Below are 23,563 nucleotides of genomic sequence, written 5' to 3'. Positions count from 1 at the left end.
CAGCTACGAAGAATATAATGAAAACGTCTTGGTATATAGTGTGGTCTACAGCTTATCATGTGATACTCTACCTCAGGCGAGCAAAACCTTGAGACTTCCTTAAATTTCATGCACCAGCTGTTGTTTACAAATATACATAGACCGTCATACCAGAGGCGGCTGTTCTATCCCGCCGAAAAAGTGTAAAACCTGCCAGCTGTATGTTATTCATGTCGTCGTTCAGCCACGACTCGGTGAAACATAAGATATTACAGTTTTTAACCTCTCTTGGGTAGGTGGGACGTGACCGTCCCACCTGCGGGACACACTATTCAACAGCCAGTGAAATAGCAGGGAGCCAAATTCAAAACGACAATCTCATAATTCAAATTTCTCAAACATATAACTATTATATCCCATTTTAAAGATAAGATTCTCGTTAATCCAACCACATTGTCCGATTTCAAGAAGGCTTTACGGCGAAAGCATAGCATTAGATTATGTTAGCACATCACCTTGACAAGAACAACCACACAGCCATTTTCCAAGCAAGGAGAGGCGTCACAAAAAACAGAAATACAGCAAAAATTAAGCACTAACCTTTGATCTTCATCAGATGGCACTCATAGGACTTCATGTTACACAATACATGTATGTTTTGCTCGATAAAGTTCATATTTATATCCAAAAACCCCATTTTACATTGGCCCGTAATGTTCAGAAATGTTTTTCCTTCAAAAACTTCTGGTGAATGAGCACATCAATTTATAGAAATACTCATCATAAACGTTGATAAAATATTAAACTGTTATTCAAAGAATTATAGATAAACATCTCCTTAATGCAACCGCTGTGACAGATTTCAAAAAAGCTTCACGGGGAAAGCACACTTTGCAATAATCTGAGTACGGCGCTCAGAAAACATCATCAGGCAATACAGATACCCGCCATTTTGGAGTCATCTAAAATCATAAATAGCATTATAAATATTCCCTTACCTTTGATCTTCATCAGAATGCACTCCCAGGAATCCCAGGTCCACAATAAATGTTGTTTTGTTCGATAAAGTCCATAATTTATGTCCAAAAACCTCCTTTTTGTTAGCGCGTTCAGTAACCTACTCCAAATGTAGGAAGAGCGCCGAAGATTTCACGCCAAAAAGTCAAAAAAGCTATATTTACGTTCGTAGAAACATGGCAAATGATGTATAGCATCAATCTTTAGGGCCTTTTTAACATAAATCTTCAATAATATTCCAACCGGACGATTCCAATGTCTTCAAAAATGTAATGGAACACAGCTACCTCTCACGTGAGTGCGCGCCACTGAACTCATGTCCTTTTCTGAGTCACCAACTTCCAGGCCTTCTTGTTCACTCTCTGTTCACTGTAGAAGCCTGAAACAACGTTCTAAAGACTGTTGACATCTAGTGGAAGCCTTAGGAAGTGCAAAATGAACCCTAAGTCACTGTATACTGTAAAGGCAATCACTTGAAAAAACTACAAGCCTCAGATTTCCCACTTCCTGGTTGGATTTTTCTCAGGTTTTTGCCTGCCATATGTGTTCTGTTATACTCACAGACATCATTCAAACAGTGTTAGAAACTTCAGAGTGTTTTCTACCCAAATCTACTAATAATATGCATATCCTACCTTCTGGGCCCGAGTAGCAGGCAGTTTAATTTGGGCACGCTTTTCATCCAGAATTCCGAATGCTGCCCCCTATCCTAGTGAAGTAAATGTCCTGTTGGTAGAATATATATACTGCTCAAAAAATAAAGGGAACACTTAAACAACACATCCTAGATCTGAATGAAAGAAATAATCTTATTAAATACTTTTTTCTTTACATAGTTGAATGTGCTGACAACAAAATCACACAAAAATAATCAATGGAAATCCAATTTATCAACCCATGGAGGTCTGGATTTGGAGTCACACTCAAAATTAAAGTGGAAAACCACACTACAGGCTGATCCAACTTTGATGTAATGTCCTTAAAACAAGTCAAAATGAGGCTCAGTGGTGTGTGTGTGGCCTCCACGTGCCTGTATGACCTCCCTACAACGCCTGGGCATGCTCCTGATGAGGTGGCGGATGGGCTCCTGAGGGATCTCCTCCCAGACCTGGACTAAAGCATCCACCAACTCCTGGACAGTCTGTGGGGCAATGTGGCATTGGTGGATGGAGCGAGACATGATGTCCCAGATGTGCTCAATTGGATTCAGGTCAGGGGAACGGGCGGGCCAGTCCATAGCATCAATGCCTTCCTCTTGCAGGAACTGCTGACACACTCCAGCCACATGAGGTCTAGCATTGTCTTGCATTAGGAGGAACCCAGGGCCAACCGCACCAGCATATGGTCTCACAAGGGGTCTGAGGATCTCATCTCGGTACCTAATGGCAGTCAGGTTACCTCTGGCGAGCACATGAAGGGCTGTGCGGCCCCCCCAAAGAAATGCCACCCCACACCATGACTGACCCACCGCCAAACCGGTCATGCTGGAGGATGTTGCAGGCAGCAGAACGTTCTCCACGGCGTCTCCAGACTGTCACGTCTGTCACGTGCTCAGTGTGAACCTGCTTTCATCTGTGAAGAGCACAGGGCGCCAGTGGCGAATTTGCCAATCTTGGTGTTCTCTGGCAAATGCCAAACGTCCTGCACGGTGTTGGGCTGTATGCACAACCCCCACCTGTGGACGTCGGGCCCTCATACCACCCTCATGGAGTCTGTTTCTGACCGTTTGAGCAGACACATGCACATTTGTGGCCTGCTGGAGGTCATTTTGCAGGGCTCTGGCAGTGCTTCTCCTGCTCCTCCTTGCACAAAGGTGGAGGTAGCGGTCCTGCTGCTGGTTTGTTGCCCTCCTACTGCCTCCTCCACGTCTCTTGATGTATTGGCCTGTCTCCTGGTAGCGCCTCCATGCTCTGGACACTACACTGACAGACACAGCAAACCTTCTTGCCACAGCTCGCATTGATGTGCCATCCTGGATGAGCTGCACTACCTGAGCCACTTGTGTGGGTTGTAGACTCCGTCTCATGCTACCACTAGAGTGAAAGCACCGCCAGCATTCAAGTGACCAAAACATCAGCCAGGAAGCATAGGAACTGAGAAGTGGTCTGTGGTCCCCACCTGCAGAACCACTCCTTTATTGGGGGTGTCTTGCTAATTGCCTATAATTTCCACCTGTTGTCTATTCCATTTGCACAACAGCATGTGAAATGTATTGTCAATCAGTGTTGCTTCCTAAGTGGACAGTTTGATTTCACAGAAGTGTGATTGACTTGTAGTTACATTGTGTTGTTTAAGTGTTCCCTTTATTTTTTTGAGCAGTGTACTTGCTCGTAGTTCGTCTATTTTATTATCCAGTGATTGTACGTTGACTAATATGATTGATGGTAAAGGCAGATTACCCTCTCACCGTCGGATCCTTACATGGCACCCAGACCTACGTCGCCGTCTCTTTATCCTGCGAATGACGGGGATGAGGGCCTTGTCGGGTGTTTGGAGTAAATCCTTCGCGTCAGACTCGTTGAAGGAAAAAATATATTTATCTTCCAGGACAGGGTGAGTAATCGCTGTCTTGATATCTAGAAGCTCTTTTCGGTCATAAGAGATGGTGGCAGAAACATTATGTACAAAATAAGTTACAAATAACGTTTAAAAACATTTACAATTGGTTAGGGGGCCATAAAATGGCAGCCATCTCCTCCGGCGCCTTTCTCAGATAAACCATGTGTTTAAGTTACACGTGACGTGGCGAGTTCAGTGTTTAGGTAAATTCCCTGTCCGATTATTCTGTCTGTTTCAACAGAAAACTGCAGTCAGTCCTGTGTGACTAATTAGAGCACGGGAGCTGGTGGAAATCCTCCTCTGGTGTGTGTGCATGCTAATGATGGTGAGTGTGGATACAGCGGCGGGGGTTCCAGGATCTCTCACACACAGCCCCTCCCAGTTGTAGTCCCTTTGTGTCCACACAGCCCCCCCCCCCCCCCCCCCCCCCCAACAGGACTGAGGCTGCAGGGGTGTAGCTTGAATACAGCCACTGCCCTCCTTTGTCCCCCTGCCTCAGAGAGGCTGGTGCTTCCTCCCTGTTTCAATCCACTTGAGTCCCAGCGGTATCTTTGTGTGCACAACACACACACTAGTTATACATCTAGAACGCTAGACCTGTGGGGCATGTTTTGTGAAAGGGGGTGGCAGGCTGTAGGCTGATAGGAGGCTGATAGGAGGTTGGTAGTGTTGTTCTGTTACCCTTTGTGTGGATATGCTCCAAGAGCATAATAATGTAATGCTGCAGTAGACGGGTGGGGCTGGGACATGTGTAGATGCTATCACGAGGACCATCATCCATGGGGTTGGGGATTAAACTGTGGAATTGGTTCCTAAAATCCCTTTGCTGTGACCTAAGCTGATTTTTAGTATTGAAACCAAATATGATATTTTGTGCTCTGCCCTGTTTAGCCCTAAAGGTGATTATGAATATGGCTATGCTCCCTGTGTTTGTCCTGTGTGTGTTGTTCTGTTTGGTGTAGTGCATCTATTCCATGGCGGTTGTGTTAGCTCTGAATAGGCCAATGAAGGAAGAGGAGTTCTCCCCTTTACCCTTCATTAATATGGAGTAACCTAATGTAGCAGGCATAAAAGAAATGCTGGGGTTGTCAGAACCCGTACGCATCCGGTTTTCAGGCTTCACCTCTACTCTCATTTCCCCCTGAAAACTGGATGCTTCCGGCTTCTACCAACCCCCTGAGGGTGAGTGTGGATACTGGGCAGAAGGCAGCTAGCTGCCCGCCCTGTTTGCTTTAGGCCTGATCTGGGCACACTGCCAGCTTTGTCACGGCATTGGCTGTTACTCAGCCCGCGAGGGAAAGTCGCCTCTTCTCGGTGGCATTGCCTTCGTTTCTGTTAGAACAGCTGTGAAGAACTCTGGCTTTTTATCGATCTTCTCAAACCCCAGTGTGAGTTCTCACCTACCAGTGTGGAGCGTGGCAGATGTGGAAAGGGGGAGGGCCCCTCCTTTTTGTTGTATAATGAAGGATGTAACCTGAGGATGAGTAAGAGGGAATTAGTGTGTAAGAAGACGATGATTGAAACTTGGGGAAATGTTGATGTTGTGACAGAACGGAGGAGGGACGAGGCCTGTAAAATCAGTCTTGATTGGATGCTGAGGGTCATTCCCTTTTGTGGGGGATGGGGGCTGACTACAAGTGACCCATTTTGATCTTCCTGCAGAAACATTGTGTACAGAGAAAGATGTATAAAGGAGAAAGTAATTGAGTCCGACACCCTCAGAAACCAGGCCCTTTCATGTGTTCACATGCCCCTCCTCCATCCCTCTGAGTGTGCGTTGTTATCGATCATTGTCAATAGCCTTCTTTGAAATGAACCCAACCCCTCTTTGCCTCTCTCCCTCTCTTTCCAATGATGCCTAAAGCCGGGTAAAAAAGGGAAGCGAAGGACTGAGTCCATTGTGGAAAGACCAGACGTGGACATTCTCAGCTAGACTCCTCCTGTGTTTTTCCAAACACATCCAACATCCTACTGGGACATTCTTGGAAACAGGAAAAAAATAAAAATATTTTTTTGTATTTTTTCTTCTAGCAAGCCTGGAGAAATAGCAGTTTTCCTTTTATGGTGGTAGAGTTCAGTGGAGAGGGAAAAGAGCAGAAATGGACAGCCTGGCAGAAGATCAAGCCCAGCAGGGCAGCAGCACAGGAATGTACATGCTCATTATCCTACCTGCTTTCTGATGCTATTGTGAGGAGGGGGGAGTGGAGGCGAATAGCACATTCCTAGTCCTTGATGTCAGGGCCAACAGAGTCCTCTGTCCATCTGCATACTGTATGACTAGCCTACACCCAGTGAGCAGTGAAGGAGGTGAGACTGGAGTGAGCGTTTTTACTGTCCTCTGTCTGACTCTGACCCAGATGAGGGGAGCGGCAGAGATAACTAACTGGCTGTGTGATTCAGCACGTATACTTCCTGTAACAGACTCCCCACTGTTTCCACACAGAGCGATCTGGTGCCAGCAACATTCTCAGGAATGAACCGCTAATACATCACGTCAGGACATCCTGTATAGCAAAACTGTGATGTTATACATTCCGACTGTATTGCAGTGAACAGCAGCACTACAAGCACAATACTGTAAAAATCACACCTTTTTTACCAGGACAAAAAATACCATGAGTTCTTAACCTTTATTCCAGTCTGTCTGTTTCCGGTGCTAAACAACTCCAGCATGCTAGTTGGACCCCCTCCTTTGTCCCGATGAGAAGAGAAAATCAATGGGTTAAGTGCTGCTAAGGACAGGCTATTAGATTGGGTGTGTAGAGCAGTAGCCTGAGGGAAGAACAGGCATTGGGATGAATCCTATACATTGTGTTGAGTGTAGGGAAGAAAATCTGTGTGAACTAAGTTTTCAGGACTAAGACACACAGAGAAATGAACAGCGCTTGAAATGATTAGATATACCAAGACCAGAGCAAATATCAACCATGGTAACAAATTAGCCATATCCTTGGTAACAAAAAACCCCATTGACTTTTGGATAGGGTTGCTACGAGGGTTTTAGTTTTACAGCATGGTGACAGTCATGGTCACACAGACACAGCCTAGGAGACGGTACTGGAGCTGAACAGTGTTGATCCAGCAGGTCATGACGATATGAGGTACACACAGTAAAACCAGGTCAATCTTTTCTATAGCAGATAAGCCCAGATCCTGCCGGTGATGGGGCAGTACAATATTAGTGAGCTATCTAGGCAGACTGACAAAGACAAACAAGAGGGGTGCATCATTATTTAACCAAGGAAAAGGATCATCGGGCCTAATCCATTCTTACAGCTAAACCATTCAAATCATGTGAGCTCTGAGCATGGTACAAGCCAGTGAGTATAGATGATTCTGTCAAAGTAGCATGCAACATCTATCTCTCCCCCCCCCCCCCCTAACATATTGATTGGGCTTGCCTTTATATCACACAACAGAAATGTTATAATATAACCATTAATGATAGAGAATGTAGTGACATAGTACTACTGATGGGATTTAACCACTGTTTGTCTCATGGACTTCCAAGCACTATGTGAGTACATTATCCAGTTGGCTATAGTAGCAGTGTGTGGTCAGACTGTCTGTCTGTGTACAGACAGAGCATGTACTAAACCCACTCACTGTCTGATGGGTGTAGTCTCGTGCTGCACTGCATTACTGTCAGAGGCAGGCAGCCAGCCAGCCAGACAGGATGACCGTAATCTTATTCGGTGACGGATGATGTAACAACTCATTGTTTCTGCCTGCCTCAAATCGGACCGATACCCCGCCATCATCACAAACAGACCTACGCACAGCATCCCAACATGCCCTGTTAGTTGCGAACTGGCTGACAGCATTTGGAGGAACCCTGGCTGTGCCACACAGGACTTTTAGAACCACAGCCTCTTTCCATTAAGGATGCAGCGGAGAATGAAGGAGAATTGGGATGTTTGTTTTTACCTTTAGCTGTGTTTCTGATTCTGTTCGTGCTGCACCTGCTCTGTTTCCTGCTATTGTTCTGAAAACAGAAAGAGGTCTTTCAAAGATGTTCTGCATCGATCCCTCCATTCAAACAAACTAAGGCTTTAAGGGTAATAATTAAGGTTTAGTTTTCTAGAAGATGATGTGTAAATCTACCAACAGCCTGAAGCCTGTTTTTACATATTGCTCGTTAGATATGAAGTGGTCCTGGATAGAGAACGAAGTTCAGGCATGTTTTTCTGTACATTCACGATCACACAACACAGTGGTTAAAGGCCTGCAGATGGCCTGTTAGTGAGACAAATGGGGCGTTTTTGTTTTTCCCATAATTAGAAGGACATAAAGTGACGTACAGCCTGTTCTGTGCTGATAGTCAGGAAACGGCCTTGGTTACAGAACATGTGGTGATAAACACCCATGCACGTTCACATGCACGCGCATATTCAAACACACGCAGGCATACACGCACAAGCTCTTTCTCTCACTAACATACATTCCCCAACACACTGCCAGTACCTTGTGATTTTGCTGACGAGGACACATCCTTTGAATATGAGGGGATCTGCAGCTATTAAACAAAGCCTGTTGGAGCCCTCCACTCCAGAGGTCTCAAGGGAAATGAACATGCAGTTATTTGTCTCTGTAGCAGGATCTGGCAATCAGTGGTAATGCAGTGAAATTGCCATCTAGTGGACAAATAAAGAATAATTTTGTTACAGCTCAAATCTTGGCAAAACATCAATTTTGGATCCTGTACAAAATCCACTATATCCTGATATCATTGGAGAAATAATCTCTGTCGGTTGGATAATTTGAGTATTATTTTTAAACTAACTCTCCCCCTCCCCCTGTCTTGCTCTTTCTTAGGTGAGCTTCTAAGCCAGCCGCGCCCTGAGGGGCTGACTGAGATAATCTGCCCAAAGAATGGTTTGGAGCGGGTCGACGTGGCGCTGGTTTACCCACCTACGCCCACTGTGGTCAGCCCCTGTCTCAAATGAGCCCTGCGGCCTGGCCTCTACTGTCCTGTCTGACTGTACCCTCACGCCCGACTCTCTAGCCAACACCTGCTGCACACCTGAGTCTGAACCCCACACCCCAGCTCTCCCTCTGAATCCCCTCAACCCACCCAGGAAGCAGCCAGACTGGACACAGCCATGCAAGGTCACAGAGATATGCACCGTCAGGTGGATGCAGTAGAGCTCATAACTGTAAGTATCTTCCAGAAAGAGTCATAGGTTGGTAACTAGAGGGTTAGACGCTTAGAAGCTTCTATAAACTGTGTAAATGGATCGACATCAAACCTGTAATTGAATATTCCTGATGGCATTGATGATAGTGAAGCTGTACTACATATCACAAAGTATATAAGTAAGAGTATGTTATATTCTTTGTCTTTTTTTTTTTATTTGCAGGTTATCCAACTGTTCTTACACTGCCTCACTATGATGACAAATACCATTATTACAGGACTTTGGCTGAAAGCAAACCTTCACCTTGGTCGTTTTTAAGACCCATCAACAAGCAGTGTCTTTTCCAACTCTCTTACTCCACGCTGCCCTCCAGATCTATGACAAACCTCTGCCTACAACCTAACCAAGACGAAACACAGGAAATCCACCGTATCAACTATCTATCCACGCTATCAATTAAACAATCGAGAGATGAGGGGGCAAAGACTTGGATGGATATCTCTCTTTACTACTTAGTGGCATCATGAAATGTTGGAAACCTCTTGGCTGGACTGCTACCCCATTCTAATTTCCCATTTATGCTCATTTTCCTGTCCACGTGTAAAGGCTGTGATTTGAAGAACATAGGAAAGAGAACTGACTGAACCTCCTACTATATCATGCTATGACCGACAGTTGTGGGGTCTATCCGCCTGTCTGTTTCTATGTCTGTCAACCAAATACAGTCTTGTATAGCCAAACACATGAACACCACCTACTCTTAAAGAACACAACACACGTTACCCATGAACGGACCTTAACCTTTGCTTTAGCTTGCAAAGGGGCAGATGTATCGTATGAAGTAAATGCTGGAATGACATATTATGTGAAGTCAGTGGACTGTTTATGCCAAGGAAATTCCACTTCAGCTGGACTTGTTTCATTGTAGCATATCCTGACTATTGAGTGATGTATTTGTGATTTTGCCATTTCAGCTTTAGTAAGAAAAGTACTCAGTTTCACTTTAGACTCGTTCAAAAATGATCATTGTGTGTAAATAAAAGATGATCATGTTCTCTAAAGGAAACCGAAGAAGATGTCTGTAGTATTGACTTTGAAGTCTTCATAACACTATCTTTGGTTATGTTGGAATAGAGGAATTTATTTCAAGATGTTTTTCACTGGTATGGGGGAGATGCTGCAATATGTTTAAAACACGCAAGAAAAAAGTTTATAACTTTTGTATATAATATCTTTATTTTTGTATATTGACAAGTTGTTACCACCCTCTTTCAACATTATTTGCAGTGCAACGTTGTGCATGGCTCACTTAGCCATTGTGAGCGTATAGGCTACATACAATTTTATAAGTAGCAGATCAAACTGTCTCACAACACAACATAAAAAAAACACCAAATACAAAATAAACCAACTACTGGTTTAAATATGACCACGTTGTCTTTTTCATTTGTCTTTCTCTACACACTAATACTGATTATACATCTTTATGGGAAAGATACTTTGCCATTGGTCGCTGTGTTTAAATGACTTTACATAGAGGCCAATTAGTCATGACTGATGGCAGCAAACTGTCTCCCAGCACAGTGTATATCACATGTTTTATTGACTAAAGTCAGGAGTGGAGTCTCTGTACGCGCTCTCTTAGTAAAACTGCTCTAGCAGTAGAGCATGGGCGCTTAGTTGCAACGCCATGAAGGTGGGTTCAGTTCCCAGGACGACCCAATATTTTCAAGTGTATGCGCACGACTATGTCGTTTAGAATAAAACCGTCTACTAAACGGCATATATTATATTGAATGACCACTCTCATCTCGGCCAACTACACACTCCCAGTTTAATTAGCTGAGGTCACGTTCCTGACCTGGACTCCCAGTCCAGGACAGAACGCAAGGATATTACACAGATTAGATTGACTAGAGTAAAAAAAAAAAAGATGACCTGCCATTTTTGAACCTCCTAATCTATAATCTACATTAGATCTACTTAGAGGGGGCACCTCCACTGCAGACCGATCAGGTCAGAGATCAATAATGTTCTAGCTAGGGCAACAAGAGAAGAGGGGATGAGATACAGGATATTGTGCTGTTAAGGTGAGGTATTCCACACAACAACAACAACATATGCCCTGAACACATATAGGTGATCGAGACAGTCTAGAATCAAGGGAAAAAATATAACATGCTGCATAGACCATCTATTTTACAATCTGAATTTCACAGACTAGTTCACAGCACTTTCTGATACAAAGGAGCTCTCTTGTTTATCAGTTACTTACATTACAGCTGGTCCAATGTTGACTGTTAACCAAGGTAGCAGCAACACAAAACCAGAGACTCCTACAAACATTTGAATGATTAGCCCCTCCAGTGATAAAACAGACCTCAGCAGCACACCTAATCATTTGAGGTGGAGATGAGTGGTCCCAAAAACTCAGTGGTGGAAAAGGTACCCAATTATCATACTTGAGTAAAAGATTCCTTAATACAAAATGACTTGAGTAGAAGTCACCCAGTAAAATACTACTAGTAAAAGTCTAAATGATTTCAAATTCCTTAAATTAACCAGACAGCACAATGTTCAATTTTTTTTTTTAATTTACAGATATCCAGGGGCACACTCCAACATAATGAAGCATTTGTGTTTAGCAAGTTCACCAGATCAGAGGCATGTTCTCTTAATAAGTGCATGAATTGTACCATTTTCCTGCTAAGCATTTTTATTTTAACTAGGCAAGTCAGTTAAGAACAAATTCTTATTTACAATGACAGCCTACCCTGGCCAAACCCAAACGATGCTGGGCCAATTGTGCACCACCCTATGGGACTCCCAATCACAGCCAGATGTGATACCGCTTGGATTTGAACCAGGAACTGTAGTGGTGCCTCTTGCACTGAGATGCAGTGCCTTAGACCATTGCACCACTCGGAAACCCAGCATTCAAGTACTTTTGAGTGTCAGGGAAAATGTATGGAGTAACAAGTACACTATTTTCTTTAGGAATGTAGTGGATTAAAAGTAAAAGTTCTCAAAAATATAAATAGTAAAGTAAAGTACAGATAACCCCAAAAAACTACTAAAATAGTACTTTGAAGTATTTTTACTTAAGTACTTTACACCACTGCAAAAACTCCAGTACAAGAACATGATCTTGTATTAAATACATATAAAGGTAGTTAGAGAAATGTGTGGTTTATGAAAAACAAGGCAACAGGAAGGATGTTGTCCCCCACGAATGATGCAGCCCCCCACCTTGTAGCCCCCGCCTTGTACCAATCAGTGGAATTGAGTAAATGCCAGATCTCTATGGCAAGATGCATCAGTTTCATCAAAATCCACCTGGTGCTGGCTGAGATATCACGTGACTAACGTACAAACGTACTAAAGAACGGAGACAGATGCACAGCTACCTCCCCGATTTCATCGTGGGGGTTAATCATTGAATTACTTACAGTATATGATCCCATCAAAATACTAGACTATTGGTCCTTTATGCTTATATTGCTCTAACTGAAAAACAGAAACCAAAATATATTTTTTTAAAGGCAACAGTAAACCTGTCGTCCCCCCACGAATGATGCAGCACCCCTTGGGCCAATCAGTGTAATTGTCTAAGTGATGGAGCCCCTTGGCAAGACGCATCATTCACCCAAGTGTCGTCAAAATCGGGCTAGTGGTGTTTGATATATCACGTGGGATAGCTAGACTCGTATCCCTGAGAATGTGTGCCAAATTTCAGCACTCTGAGTCAAACAGATCAAGCGATATAAACATGTGCCCATTATAGCGCCACTGTGTGGTTGATATTAATGTTCTTTTGTGTACTGAGTCTTGACAGTGTTTGCAAGATGTGTACCAATTATTTTGACAAAACGAAAATCCTTGACTGATTTATATGCATTTATGTGCCAGACCACACCAACTGGAATGTTTATTGGTCGATTGCGGCCATGTTGTTTTAGGTACTAGTCTGTAAAATATTGCGTTGAGAGACCTTTGTCCATAGATACCACATAATCAAGTTTAGTGCAGATCGATTATTTGGTGCCAGAAGAGTAGCGTTTAAGTGTTTTTTACAAAATAAAAAATCCATCATGGCGGACCTTATGGCTCACTGAGGCAACTTTGTTCCTTGTGAGGAGAGGGGGCTATGTATTGAACTTCATGACTTTAGGTCAAACGGGGTGAGGGGCGTGACCTTTCAAATCATTTTAAATATCTTGTTATAGTACCACCATCTGGCCAATCAGTGTATTTTAGTAAATGCTGGATCTCTATGGCAAGACCCATCATTCACCCAAGTTTCGTCAAAATCTGGCCAGTGCAGTCTGAGATATCACGTGTGACTAATGTACAAACGCACTAACGGACAGAGACAGATGCACAGTCCCCTCCCCGATTTAATCATGGGAGACAATAATATGTCTCTGTGGATGGTGGTACTGTACTTGAAATAGTCAGAGAACATCATTTTCCTGCTCTTTGAGCCCATCTAGTCAGGGGGCGACTTAGTGATTTGGAGGGCTCAGGCAGAGGATTGAGAGTAAAGACGTAATTTAACTATAATAATGTATTACCTTTTAATGTGCCATGAACAGAACCAGTCATGATGTTTTCATCTGATTGTCAAACAAATCACTTAAAAAAGTAAGTTACCCTTGCAAGTTCATCCAAAATAATTCCAAATTCCGAACAGCATTGTGCACTTGCCAACTTTCCTTCAATTCGCAAGTGGCTGAAACTATCTCACTGGAGAAAGCATCCGAGCGAACGTAGCAGCGCCCCTCTGTCTTACTATACAGTATGTAGCCCATGTATCTGACAGCACCAAGTACATGGGCTACACATACATGTCCTCTGCCTCGGTGAAAATGGCAGTATTATCAGCAGCACCTGTCTTTTTACTAAAGAAATGCGTATTGTATCCCCTTAGAGTCTAAGGGCCTAGGTCTGTGTTTTCTACTATTTTATTTTATTGAACCTTTATTTAACTAGGCAAGTCAGTTTAGAACAAATTCTTATTTACAATGACGGCGTACTAAAAGTCAAAAGGCCTCCTGCGCGGGCGGGGTCTGGGATTAAACATTTAAATAAATGAAATAAAAATATAGGACAAAACACGACAAGAGACAACACAATACTACAAAAAGAAAGACCTAAGACAACAACATAGCATGGCAGCAACACATGATAACAACATGGTAGCAACACAACATGGCATGTAACATATGGAATTGTTTTAAGATTTTCATACCAAGGATATTTTAGCAATACCTGTAAATATAAAAAAATATATATTTTATGAAACATTTGGCCTTACCCCTTAGTCCATAGAAATTCATTGAATAACAGATTCATACATGGAAAAACAGAAGGAACAAAAGGAAGTATGTTTTGAAGTACCTGTCCTATATCTGAGAGATACAATCAGCATAAGAAAGCTCTGAATGTTGTTTTATCGTGGAATTACCCCTATATGTAATAAATGGATGTAGTAAATGGTATCACTAGGGACTTTAAACAATGCCACTTTATATAATGTTTACATACCTTACATTACTCATCTCATATGTATATACTGTACTCTATACCATCTACTGCATCTTGCCAATGCAGTTCGGCCATCGCTCATCCATATATTTTTATGTACATATTCTTATTCATTCCTTTACACTTGTGTGTAAAAGGTAGTTGTTGTGAAATTGTTAGATTACTTGTTAGATATTACTGCATGGTCGGAACTAGAAGCACAAGCATTTCGCTACCTTTGCATTAACATCTGATAACCATGTGTATGTGACCAATACAATTTGATTTGATAACTTTTTACGACGAAATTCCCTATTCAATTCCATTCATTTTTCAGCCCGGTATCGGTTTACCTTCAGACGAGTTTTTTTTATGCCCAACTCATGAGGCCCCTTGATAACGTGAGGCCTCTTCTGCCTAATGTTAAGTCCGCCAGTGCATCTAGTACATAAACGTTTCACAGTGCTTGTTCAAAACGAGAATGCAATATATTTGTAATACAAAAGGTGGCGGTAAACTCTTTCTATTGGAATAAATGCCTGTCAGAAATTACACCAAAGAAGAACACCTAATCCCGTTGAAAGATCTCTGAATATCTCGCGAGACGACATTCAACGATTTCCACTCCCAGAATGCTTCTTCCTACCTCTTCCCTTCCGCGGCCTTAGAAAGTAAGTGAGACGATATACAACTGCGGCCGAGAATCCATGTAATCGCTTTAATATCTATGGCATCCCGACTCTTAAATGTTCAATTTACATGTATTTAAACCACTACTTAGAAACGTCGGCGTCCAAATGTGTATCGGTGACTATTTTCACCAAAAGTCATATTTGTAATTTGCTTGGTCCCAAGCCACTTTTAGCATTGCTAACGAAACCATGACCATAATTTCGACCCCGGCCCTACGAATGGGTCTTGATGAAATACATAGTCCCAGTTATGTAGTCGTATGTGATTTGCTCGATGTCTTGTGTTGTAATTACCCTACCGTTGCTGGTTTAACGTTTGCTAGCGATCAACTAACACGTAGCTCATCCTCCAAGATGTCTGACTTGTTTCTCAGTCAAGCAACACACTAACACGTTCTCCGACTAGTTTTAGTTAGCTAGTTAACAACCCGTTTATCTTTTGCAGATCTCTGAAAATGGTCCGCTACTCGCTCGACCCTGAGAACCCGACTAAGTGTGAGTACCGATGTGATTGTTGCCCTGGGTTTATTCATTAGCTAGCTAATGCAAGTTAACTAACTAGCTAGCTTATTAGACTTACCCATGGTTGTAATGATGACTTTCTTAGGACACCTTTAGATTACCCATGAAAATAAATATGAACGAGGCTGAGCAACCACACATGTACACACAAATGGTTTATTCACCATGTAACGTTATTTCTGTGTTTTGACCTCACTGATCATTTCTGTATTTTCTTCTGAAGCATGCAAGTCGAGGGGCTCAAATCTCCGGGTTCACTTCAAGGTAAGGTGTTCTCTTTTCTGATTCGCATGAGAAGTTGCTTTCAGACATTTTGTCTACTGTAGTTGTATCAGTGTGGGAGTTAGTTGCTGTTGGTTGATATGTATTGGTAGTCATAAATGTGTGCTTCTGAAAAGTATGATGCTTTGCTATGATGAGAACTTTGGAGACCTTTGGAATCAAATGTGACAATATCTGACATAACTGAGCATTTTGCATTCATACCTATCAAGACAGTTATAACAATCTGTTATTGATATAGCTAGCTACTACAGTATATGGATGCTTCTTGTTTGTTTCCCATCAGAACACCCGTGAGACAGCTCAGACCATCAAAGGCATGCACATCCGCAAGGCCACCAAGTACCTGAAGGATGTTACCGTCAAGCACCAGTGTGTTCCCTTCCGTCGCTACAATGGGGGTGTCAGCAGGTGTGCCCAGGTAAATGCCAGTTCAGTTACATTTACCCTAGCCTCAATTTAAATGTGTATAGGGGACTTTGGTTGGTTATCTTCTGACAATGTCTACGCTTTATTATATTTCCCAAATAAAAGTATTGGGATTAGCAGGTATGAAAGGGATCTTAAAAATAAATAATAATACATTTGTTAAACATGGGCTTTGGAGAGGGGCATAAAATGACTTAAAATCTTTCTGGCTTATTAGACCTTACACTTATAGTTTTAATGCATGTCTGTATGAAATGGTTGCAATGATGACTTTCTTAGGACACCTTTGGATTACCTATGAAAGTAAATATGAACGAGGCTGAGCAACCACACACTTGCGCTTATGTCTACATACATTTTCCCCAATGTTGACCAGAAATTAGGGCACCTATTCTGGCCCAGTCTTGTATGCACACCACTGACCCAATTGTTCCTCTGCAGGCCAAGCAGTTTGATTGGACACAGGGCCGCTGGCCCAAGAAGAGTGCGGAGTTCCTTCTCCACATGCTGAAGAACGCTGAGAGCAACGCTGAGCTTAAGGTAAGGTTGGTATTTTTGTTAGGCCTGCCTCTTATCGTGGCATGAAAAATGACATCGGAGCCACCATGATGCTTGTATGAACAATATCATTTAAAGCTGGAATCCTTCATCGAGAAGATTGTTTTGGTCAAAAGCTGCGGGATGAGCCTGAAATGTTAACCCTCTCAAATTCGAAGCGAGAGCTTTGAATGCATGGACTGACATCTATGATATAAGCGTTGGTTTCAACCATGTTTTGAGGCTATAGTATTTGTTTAATATACTTTTTCAAACATTGGACTATAACAAGCTTATTGTGGGTTCTGATGGGGGTACAACAGTTGAATTTAGCTCATGAGGCATTTAGAAGTTATTTTCTTCCCGAATCAATGAGTACATATTATTAATCCTAAAATTGATGTAGTCATTAAGGATTCTAGCTTTGCCATTTTCAACACTTGTATGAGTGTAAAGAATTAGATTTGTGTGCTGATACGCCCCTAAATTGGAACGTAGTGACGTGTGATACATGTCAGAGTTCTGGTTGTACAGTGACGTGCGATACATGTCAGAGTTCTGGTTGTACAGTGACGTGCGATACATGTCAGAGTTCTGGTTGTACAGTGACGTGCGATACATGTCAGAGTTCTGGCTGTACAGTGACGTGCGATACATGTCAGAGTTCTGGTTGTACAGTGACGTGCGATACATGTCAGAGTTATGGTTGTACAGTGACGTGCGATACATGTCAGAGTTCTGGCTGTACAGTGACGTGCGATACATGTCAGAGTTCTGGCTGTACAGTGACGTGCGATACATGTCAGAGTTCTGGCTGTACAGTGACGTGCGATACATGTCAGAGTTCTGGCTGTACAGTGACGTGCGATACATGTCAGAGTTCTGGTTGTACAGTGACGTGCGATACATGTCAGAGTTCTGGTTGTACAGTGACGTGTGATACATGTCAGAGTTCTGGCTGTACAGTGACGTGCGATACATGTCAGAGTTCTGGTTGTACAGTGACGTGCGATACATGTCAGAGTTCTGGCTGTACAGTGACGTGTGATACATGTCAGAGTTCTGGTTGTACAGTGACGTGTGATACATGTCAGAGTTCTGGCTGTACAGTGACGTGTGATACATGTCAGAGTTCTGGTTGTACAGTGACGTGCGATACATGTCAGAGTTCTGGTTGTACAGTGATGTGTGATACATGTCAGAGTTCTGGCTGTACAGTGACGTGTGATACATGTCAGAGTTCTGGCTCTGCGCTTCACAGCTCTGTATGGGTTTTGACTGATGGCCGTTCTGAACTTGAGCACCACGAATGACAAGTTGCTCCATCCCTCCCGCTGTTTGAGGAACTTTTGCAAATTTTGCTTGAACGAAGGAATTGCTGTAAACTAAGATGACTACGTATTTTGACAGATGAGATGTTGAGGATTATAATAAATACCGCTTTGATGTCGGAAGCCAAACAGATGTCCAAATGTGCACTTCACATGTCCAAATCATAAAACACATGTCATATAGTGTCAACGTTTATGATCACTATTAGCTGTAAAGTTACAAAGATGACGTGTCTTTGAACAGAATTAACTAAATTCGCTGCAGCACACGCACCTGAATGCACGCATGACTCCTTTCTACAGTGCATTCGTGAAGTATTCAGACCCCTTCACTTTTTCCACATTTAGTTACGTTACAGCCTTACTCTGAAATGGATTCGCTTTTTTCCCCCTTATGAATCTACACATAATACCCCATAATGACAACGCGAAAACAGGTTTTTAGCGCTTGGGTGCATCCTGTTTCCATTGATCATCCCTGATGTTTCTACAACTTGATTGGAGTCCACCTGTGGTAAATTAAGTTGATTGGGCATGATTTGGAAAGGCACACACCTGTCTAAGGTCCCACAGTTGAGGATTATGTCGAGGCACAGATCTTGGGAAGGGTACCAAAACATTTCTGCAGCATTGAAGGTCCCCAAGAACAGTGGCCTACATCATTCTTAAATGGAAGAAGTTTGTAACCACCAATAATCTTCCTAGAGCTGGCTGCTTGGCCAATCGGGGGAGAAGGGAGCTGTCTAAAACCCGGTGGTCACTGACAGAGCTCGGGAGGACCTTCCAGAAGGACATCCATTTCTGCAGCACTCCACCAATCAGACCTTTATGGGAGACTGGCCAGACCAAAATTGAACTATTTGACCTGAATGTCAAGCGTCACGTCTGGAGGAAACTAGGCACCGCTCATCACCTGGCCAGTACTATCCCTACAGTGAAGCATGGCGGCAGCATCATGCTGTGGGGATGTTTTTCAGTGGCAAGGACTGGGAGACTAGTCAGGATTGTGGGGGAAAGATGAACGGAGCAAAGTGCAGAAAGCCTTGATGAAAACCTGCTCCAGTGCACTCAGGACCTCAGACTGGGGCAAAGGTTCACCTTCCAACAGGACAATGATCCTAAGCACACAGCCAAGACAATGCAGGAATGGCTTCGGGACAAGTCTCTCAATGGCCTTGATTGGCCCAGCCAGAACTCGGGCTTGAACCTGACCGATCATCTCTGGAGAGACCTGAAAATAGCTGTGCAGCAACGCTCCCCATCCAACCTGACAGAGCTTGAGAGAAGAATGGGAGAAACTCCCAAATACATGTGCCAAGCTTGTAGCGTCATACCCAAGAAGACTCGAGGCTGTAATTGCTGCCAAAGGTGCTTCAACAAAGTACTGAGTGAAGGGTCTGAATACTAATTTAAATGTGAGATTTCAGTTTTATTTTTAATCAATTTGCAAAAATGGCACCTGTTTTTGCTTTGTCATTATGGGGTATTGTGTGTAGATTTGGGGGGGGGGGGGGGGGGCAATTTAATCAATTTTAGAATAAGGCTGTAATGTAACACATTTGGAACTTGTGATGGTCTCAATACTTTCTGAATTCACTGTATGCCCACCAGTTTCTCTGAATTACCTTGTAAAAGGGTAACACTGTAAAATTGTATTTTATTACTTAGCGAGTCATGTTGGCAATGGAACAAGCTTTCAAATCATGCCCACCTGACCCAGATTGGGACTTATAATGGACCGTTGTTGTGTTCCAAAAGAAACCACTACAAGTGTGCCTGCTCTAGTTCAACGGCACAGCTAGGATAGCTCAAAGTACTTCATAAGCTAGGTTCCTATCTAATTGGCGACAGATTTTTATGCAGATATTCTCAAATCTGCATAAAAACAATATCTGCATTTTCCCTCCAGAGATGTTTCCATCAAATTGACCTGTTGCGGATAAAAGGCTGTGAGTGATGACCTAGTGCACATAGATATAAATACAAGTGAAATGGTTTTGTCAAAAACAAGAAAAGTTATATTGTGACTGTGCCCAATCTGGTCTTGGCACGTAGGCTCTAGCTGACAGCTCGCAGATACGTGCGGGTAGGATGGCCTGCATGAGATTATTATGGACAAGAATGAGATTATTTTTTTGTCAGAAGCAGCCACGCCTCGAGTATATCTCCAGAAGAGGACCCTCTATTTCCTGGAAAGGAGCATTAATCACTGTGCACTTTCACCACCGTGTGAAGTTCATCGCTTATTTCGTTTGTAGCCTAATAAACTGCATTCTGTCTTGCTACTTTGCATGTACTTTTCATATTTCTTTTGTGAGAAACATTGTAATTTAGCCCTATACGTATAGGCCAATTCCCACAAGTGTCAAGGTTAAGTACTGTATCCCACAGACAACTGGCCATGTATGTGGATTATTTGACTTGCTAACCGGTTTAATCTTTGTCTTTTCTGACAGGGTCTAGATGTAGACTCCCTGGTGATCGAGCACATCCAGGTGAACAAGGCCCCCAAGATGCGCAGACGCACATACCGTGCCCACGGTCGCATCAACCCCTACATGAGCTCCCCATGCCACATTGAGATGATCCTCACAGAGAAGGAGCAGATCGTTCCCAAACCAGAGGAGGAAGTCGCCACTAAGAAAAAGGTATGCATGCCAACGCCTTTCGCAGAAGACTGCTTGGTATCTTCCTGAAAATATGCACTTGTCCCCATATTTCCCATGTAAAAGCAGTGTGATTAGAAGGTACAAGCTCTTATTGAACAAGAGCTCTGTAGACTGGAACAAAATTGTTTACTATTCTTCTGGCATTACTCATTAAATCTTATCAGACCTTTCACATAAGTGTGTATGAAATGGTTGCAATGATGACTTTCTTAGGACACCTTTGGATTACCCATGAAAATAAATATGAATGAGGCTGAGCAACCACACACTTGCATTTAACTCTACATCATTCTGTCCCTATGAGAATTAGTATGGTGTATGTTGGTCTAATACAATTTCTTTGTCCTGCAGGTTTCTCAGAAGAAGCTGAAGAAGCAGAAACTCATGGCACGGGAGTAATGTAAATTAAATGGAACCATTCGTACCAAAATGCAATGTCTCTGTCTTTTCATGCTTCTTCATTAGTATTATGAAATCCCTACTGGTCATGTAAAGTTGGCTTTAATCCATCTAAAGGCTTCGGATTTGATACGACCCAAATAGATAGTCATGAATCCTGTATCCTAAGGGCAATGCTGTTAAAAAGTTGCAGGTGAGACAGGTTATTTGGGTTACTTATTGAGATCTCACACGCCGAACTGATCATGTTCTAGCTTTAAGAGAGATCTATTATTCACATCAGTATGTACATTGTAAAATCAAGCTCTTGCCGCCTGTGACTCCAATGCTGTCTTTCATATGAGGGGCAAAGGGATTTATGTAAAAATGGAAGTGCTAGGCCACAATGTGCTTTGAGGATTACATTTCAGATTAGTGCACATGACATTTCAACCTCATTGTCATTATTTCTAGAACATTATCAGTGGGAAGGTGTTTTTATGTTTAATAGAAAAAATGTGTTAAACATTTCTACTCGACGACATCAAAGGTTTAAACATTTTAACCTCTACGTGATCTCCAGCTATGGTGTATTTTCTATAGGGAAGCTAATTATCCATCATTTATGACATTACTGAGAGTGTGTGAACTTAAATGTATTACCATATATTTGTATGTTCTCTGAAGTTATGTACTTAAATGTATCAATTGACTTATTTGGCACATTTTGGCAGACTGAACAGTAATACAATGGTTCATTGGATCAATCTAAAACTTTGCATATACAGTGCTGCTGTCTAGTGGCCAAAATCTAAATTGTGCCTGGACTCCTAAGTGATATAATGGCGTACTCTTGCATTTCAAAGATGGAACAACAAAAAATAGAAAATGCATGTTATGTTTTATCTTCTACCAGATCCAATGTTTGTTATTCTCCTACATTAATTTCATATTTCCACAAACTTAAGTGTTTCCTTTCAAATGGTATCAAGAATATGCATATCCTTGCTTCAGGTCCTGAGCTACAGGCAGTTAGATTTGGGTTGGTAATTTTAGGTGAAAATTGAAAAAACTGATTTTCAAATACTGATTCAAGGTGATGTAGTTTGTGAGGAAATACTCTCCCTTGGTCTAAAGTTGTTGCAGGTTATGTACTTTTAATCCTACCAGGACCTCCACATACAGCTTCAACTGCAGGGTCGTCGGGGGAAGGGGGTTGCTAAGGAGTATTTCTGTCGTAATAGCCTTTTTGTGGGGGAAAACAAATTCTGATCGGCTGCCCTGTCATGGGAAATCCATAGATCAGGGCCTAATGAATTTATTTCAACTGACTGATTTCCTTATGAACTGTAACTCAGTTGCAATTCTGTTTTTGTTGTGTGTGTGTATATATACAGTGCATTCAGACCCCTTGACTTTTTCCTAATTTTGTTAAGTTACAGCCTTATTCTAAAATTGATTATTGTTTTTTCCCTCAGTCTACAGTCATGGCCAAAAGTTTTGAGAATGACACAAATATTAATTTTCACAAAGTTTGCTGCTTCAGTGTCTTTAGATATTTGTCAGATGTTACTATGGAATACTGAAGTATAATTACAAGCATTTCATAAGTGTCAAAGGCTTTTATTGACAATTACATGAAGTTGATGCAATGAGTCAATATTTGCAGTGTTGACCCTTCTTTTTCCAAGACCTCTGCAATCCGCCTGGCATGCTGTCAATTAACTTCTGGGCCACATCCTGACTGATGGCAGCCCATTCTTGCATAATCAATGCTTCGAGTTTGTCAGAATTTGTGGGTATTTGTTTGTGCACCCGCCTCTTGAGGATTGACCACAAGTTGTCAATGGGATTAAGGTCGGGAGTTTCCTGGCCATGGACCCAAAATATCAATGTTTTGTTCCCCGAGCCACTTAGTTATCACTTTTTCCTTATGGCAAGGTGCTCCATCATGCTGGAAAAGGCATTGTTCGTCACCAAACTGTTCCTGGATGGTTGGGAGAAGTTGCTCTCGGAGGATGTGTTGGTACTATTCTTTATTCATGGCTGTGTTCATAGGCAAAATTGTGAGTGAGCCCACTCCCTTGGCTGAGAAGCAACCCCACACATGAATGGTCTCAGGATGCTTTACTGTTGGCATGACACAGGACTGACGGTAGCGCTCACCTTGTCTTCTCCGGACAAGCTTTTTTCCGGATGCCCCAAACAATCGGAAGGGGATTCATCAGAGAAAATGACTTTACCCCAGTCCTCAGCAGTCCAATCCCTGTACCTTTTGCAGAATATCAGTCTGTCCTTGATGTTTTTCCTGGAGAGAAGTGGCTTCTTTTGCTGCCCTTCTTGACACCAGGCCATCCTCCAAAAGTCTTCGCCTCACTGTGCGTGCAGATGCACTCACACCTGCCGGCTGCCATTCCTGAGCAAGTTCTGTACTGGTAGTGCCCCGATCCTGCAGCTGAATCAACTTTAGGAGACGGTCCTGGCGCTTGATGGACTTTCTTGGG

At 42.6% G+C, this 23,563-nt stretch overlaps 2 protein-coding genes and 3 non-coding genes across 6 annotated transcripts in view; all 5 read left to right on the top strand.

The window, feature by feature from the left end:
* The window catches only part of LOC106563686 (malignant fibrous histiocytoma-amplified sequence 1 homolog), a 32,097-nt gene extending 21,975 nt beyond the window's left edge, over positions 1-10,122 (top strand). Inside the window, exons 2-3 of the mRNA XM_014129491.3 lie at positions 8,371-8,711; positions 8,916-10,122. Coding sequence (XP_013984966.1) covers positions 8,371-8,501 — 131 coding nt within the window. The 3' untranslated portion in view covers positions 8,502-8,711; positions 8,916-10,122. The remainder of the gene's footprint in view (positions 1-8,370; positions 8,712-8,915) is intronic.
* Positions 10,123-14,800: 4,678 nt separating this feature from the next.
* On the top strand, positions 14,801-21,111 carry rpl17 (ribosomal protein L17). Of its 2 annotated transcripts, none has more exons than XM_014129469.3 (7): positions 14,801-14,890; positions 15,357-15,406; positions 15,657-15,697; positions 16,002-16,136; positions 16,586-16,684; positions 20,469-20,660; positions 21,033-21,111. In XM_014129469.3, the coding sequence occupies exons 2-7, from the start codon at positions 15,367-15,369 to the stop codon at positions 21,078-21,080; spliced, it is 555 nt and encodes a 184-aa protein (XP_013984944.1). In that variant the 5' UTR covers positions 14,801-14,890; positions 15,357-15,366; the 3' UTR covers positions 21,081-21,111. The 2 variants fall into 2 exon arrangements, with proteins under 2 accessions (XP_013984944.1, XP_013984952.1); XM_014129477.2 differs by lacking the exon at positions 14,801-14,890 and adding an exon at positions 14,910-14,928.
* Positions 15,498-15,567, top strand: LOC123726812 (small nucleolar RNA SNORD58). The gene has a single exon (XR_006758964.1). It is a non-coding gene; the product is annotated as a small nucleolar RNA SNORD58 (small nucleolar RNA).
* Positions 16,403-16,472, top strand: LOC123726811 (small nucleolar RNA SNORD58). Its single transcript, XR_006758963.1, has one exon. It is a non-coding gene; the product is annotated as a small nucleolar RNA SNORD58 (small nucleolar RNA).
* Positions 20,874-20,943, top strand: LOC123726810 (small nucleolar RNA SNORD58). Its single transcript, XR_006758961.1, has one exon. It is a non-coding gene; the product is annotated as a small nucleolar RNA SNORD58 (small nucleolar RNA).
* Positions 21,112-23,563: the final 2,452 nt, after the last annotated feature.

The sequence above is a fragment of the Salmo salar genome, chromosome 01 (genome assembly GCF_965601325.2).
Source record: "Salmo salar chromosome 01, fSalSal1, whole genome shotgun sequence".
NCBI lineage: Eukaryota > Metazoa > Chordata > Actinopteri > Salmoniformes > Salmonidae > Salmo > Salmo salar.
This window is presented reverse-complemented; position numbering and strand designations above follow the sequence as displayed.

What these genes read in the sequence shown, in the direction of transcription:
- rpl17 (XM_014129469.3), top strand. Translation starts at nt 15,367, where the DNA reads ATGGTCCGCTACTCGCTCGACCCTGAGAACCCGACTAAGT. An exon ending in ATCTCCGGGTTCACTTCAAG is followed by an intron (nt 15,698 to 16,001) that starts GTAAGGTGTTCT and finishes GTTTCCCATCAG; the next exon opens with AACACCCGTGAGACAGCTCA. An exon ending in AAGTCGCCACTAAGAAAAAG is followed by an intron (nt 20,661 to 21,032) that starts GTATGCATGCCA and finishes TTTGTCCTGCAG; the next exon opens with GTTTCTCAGAAGAAGCTGAA.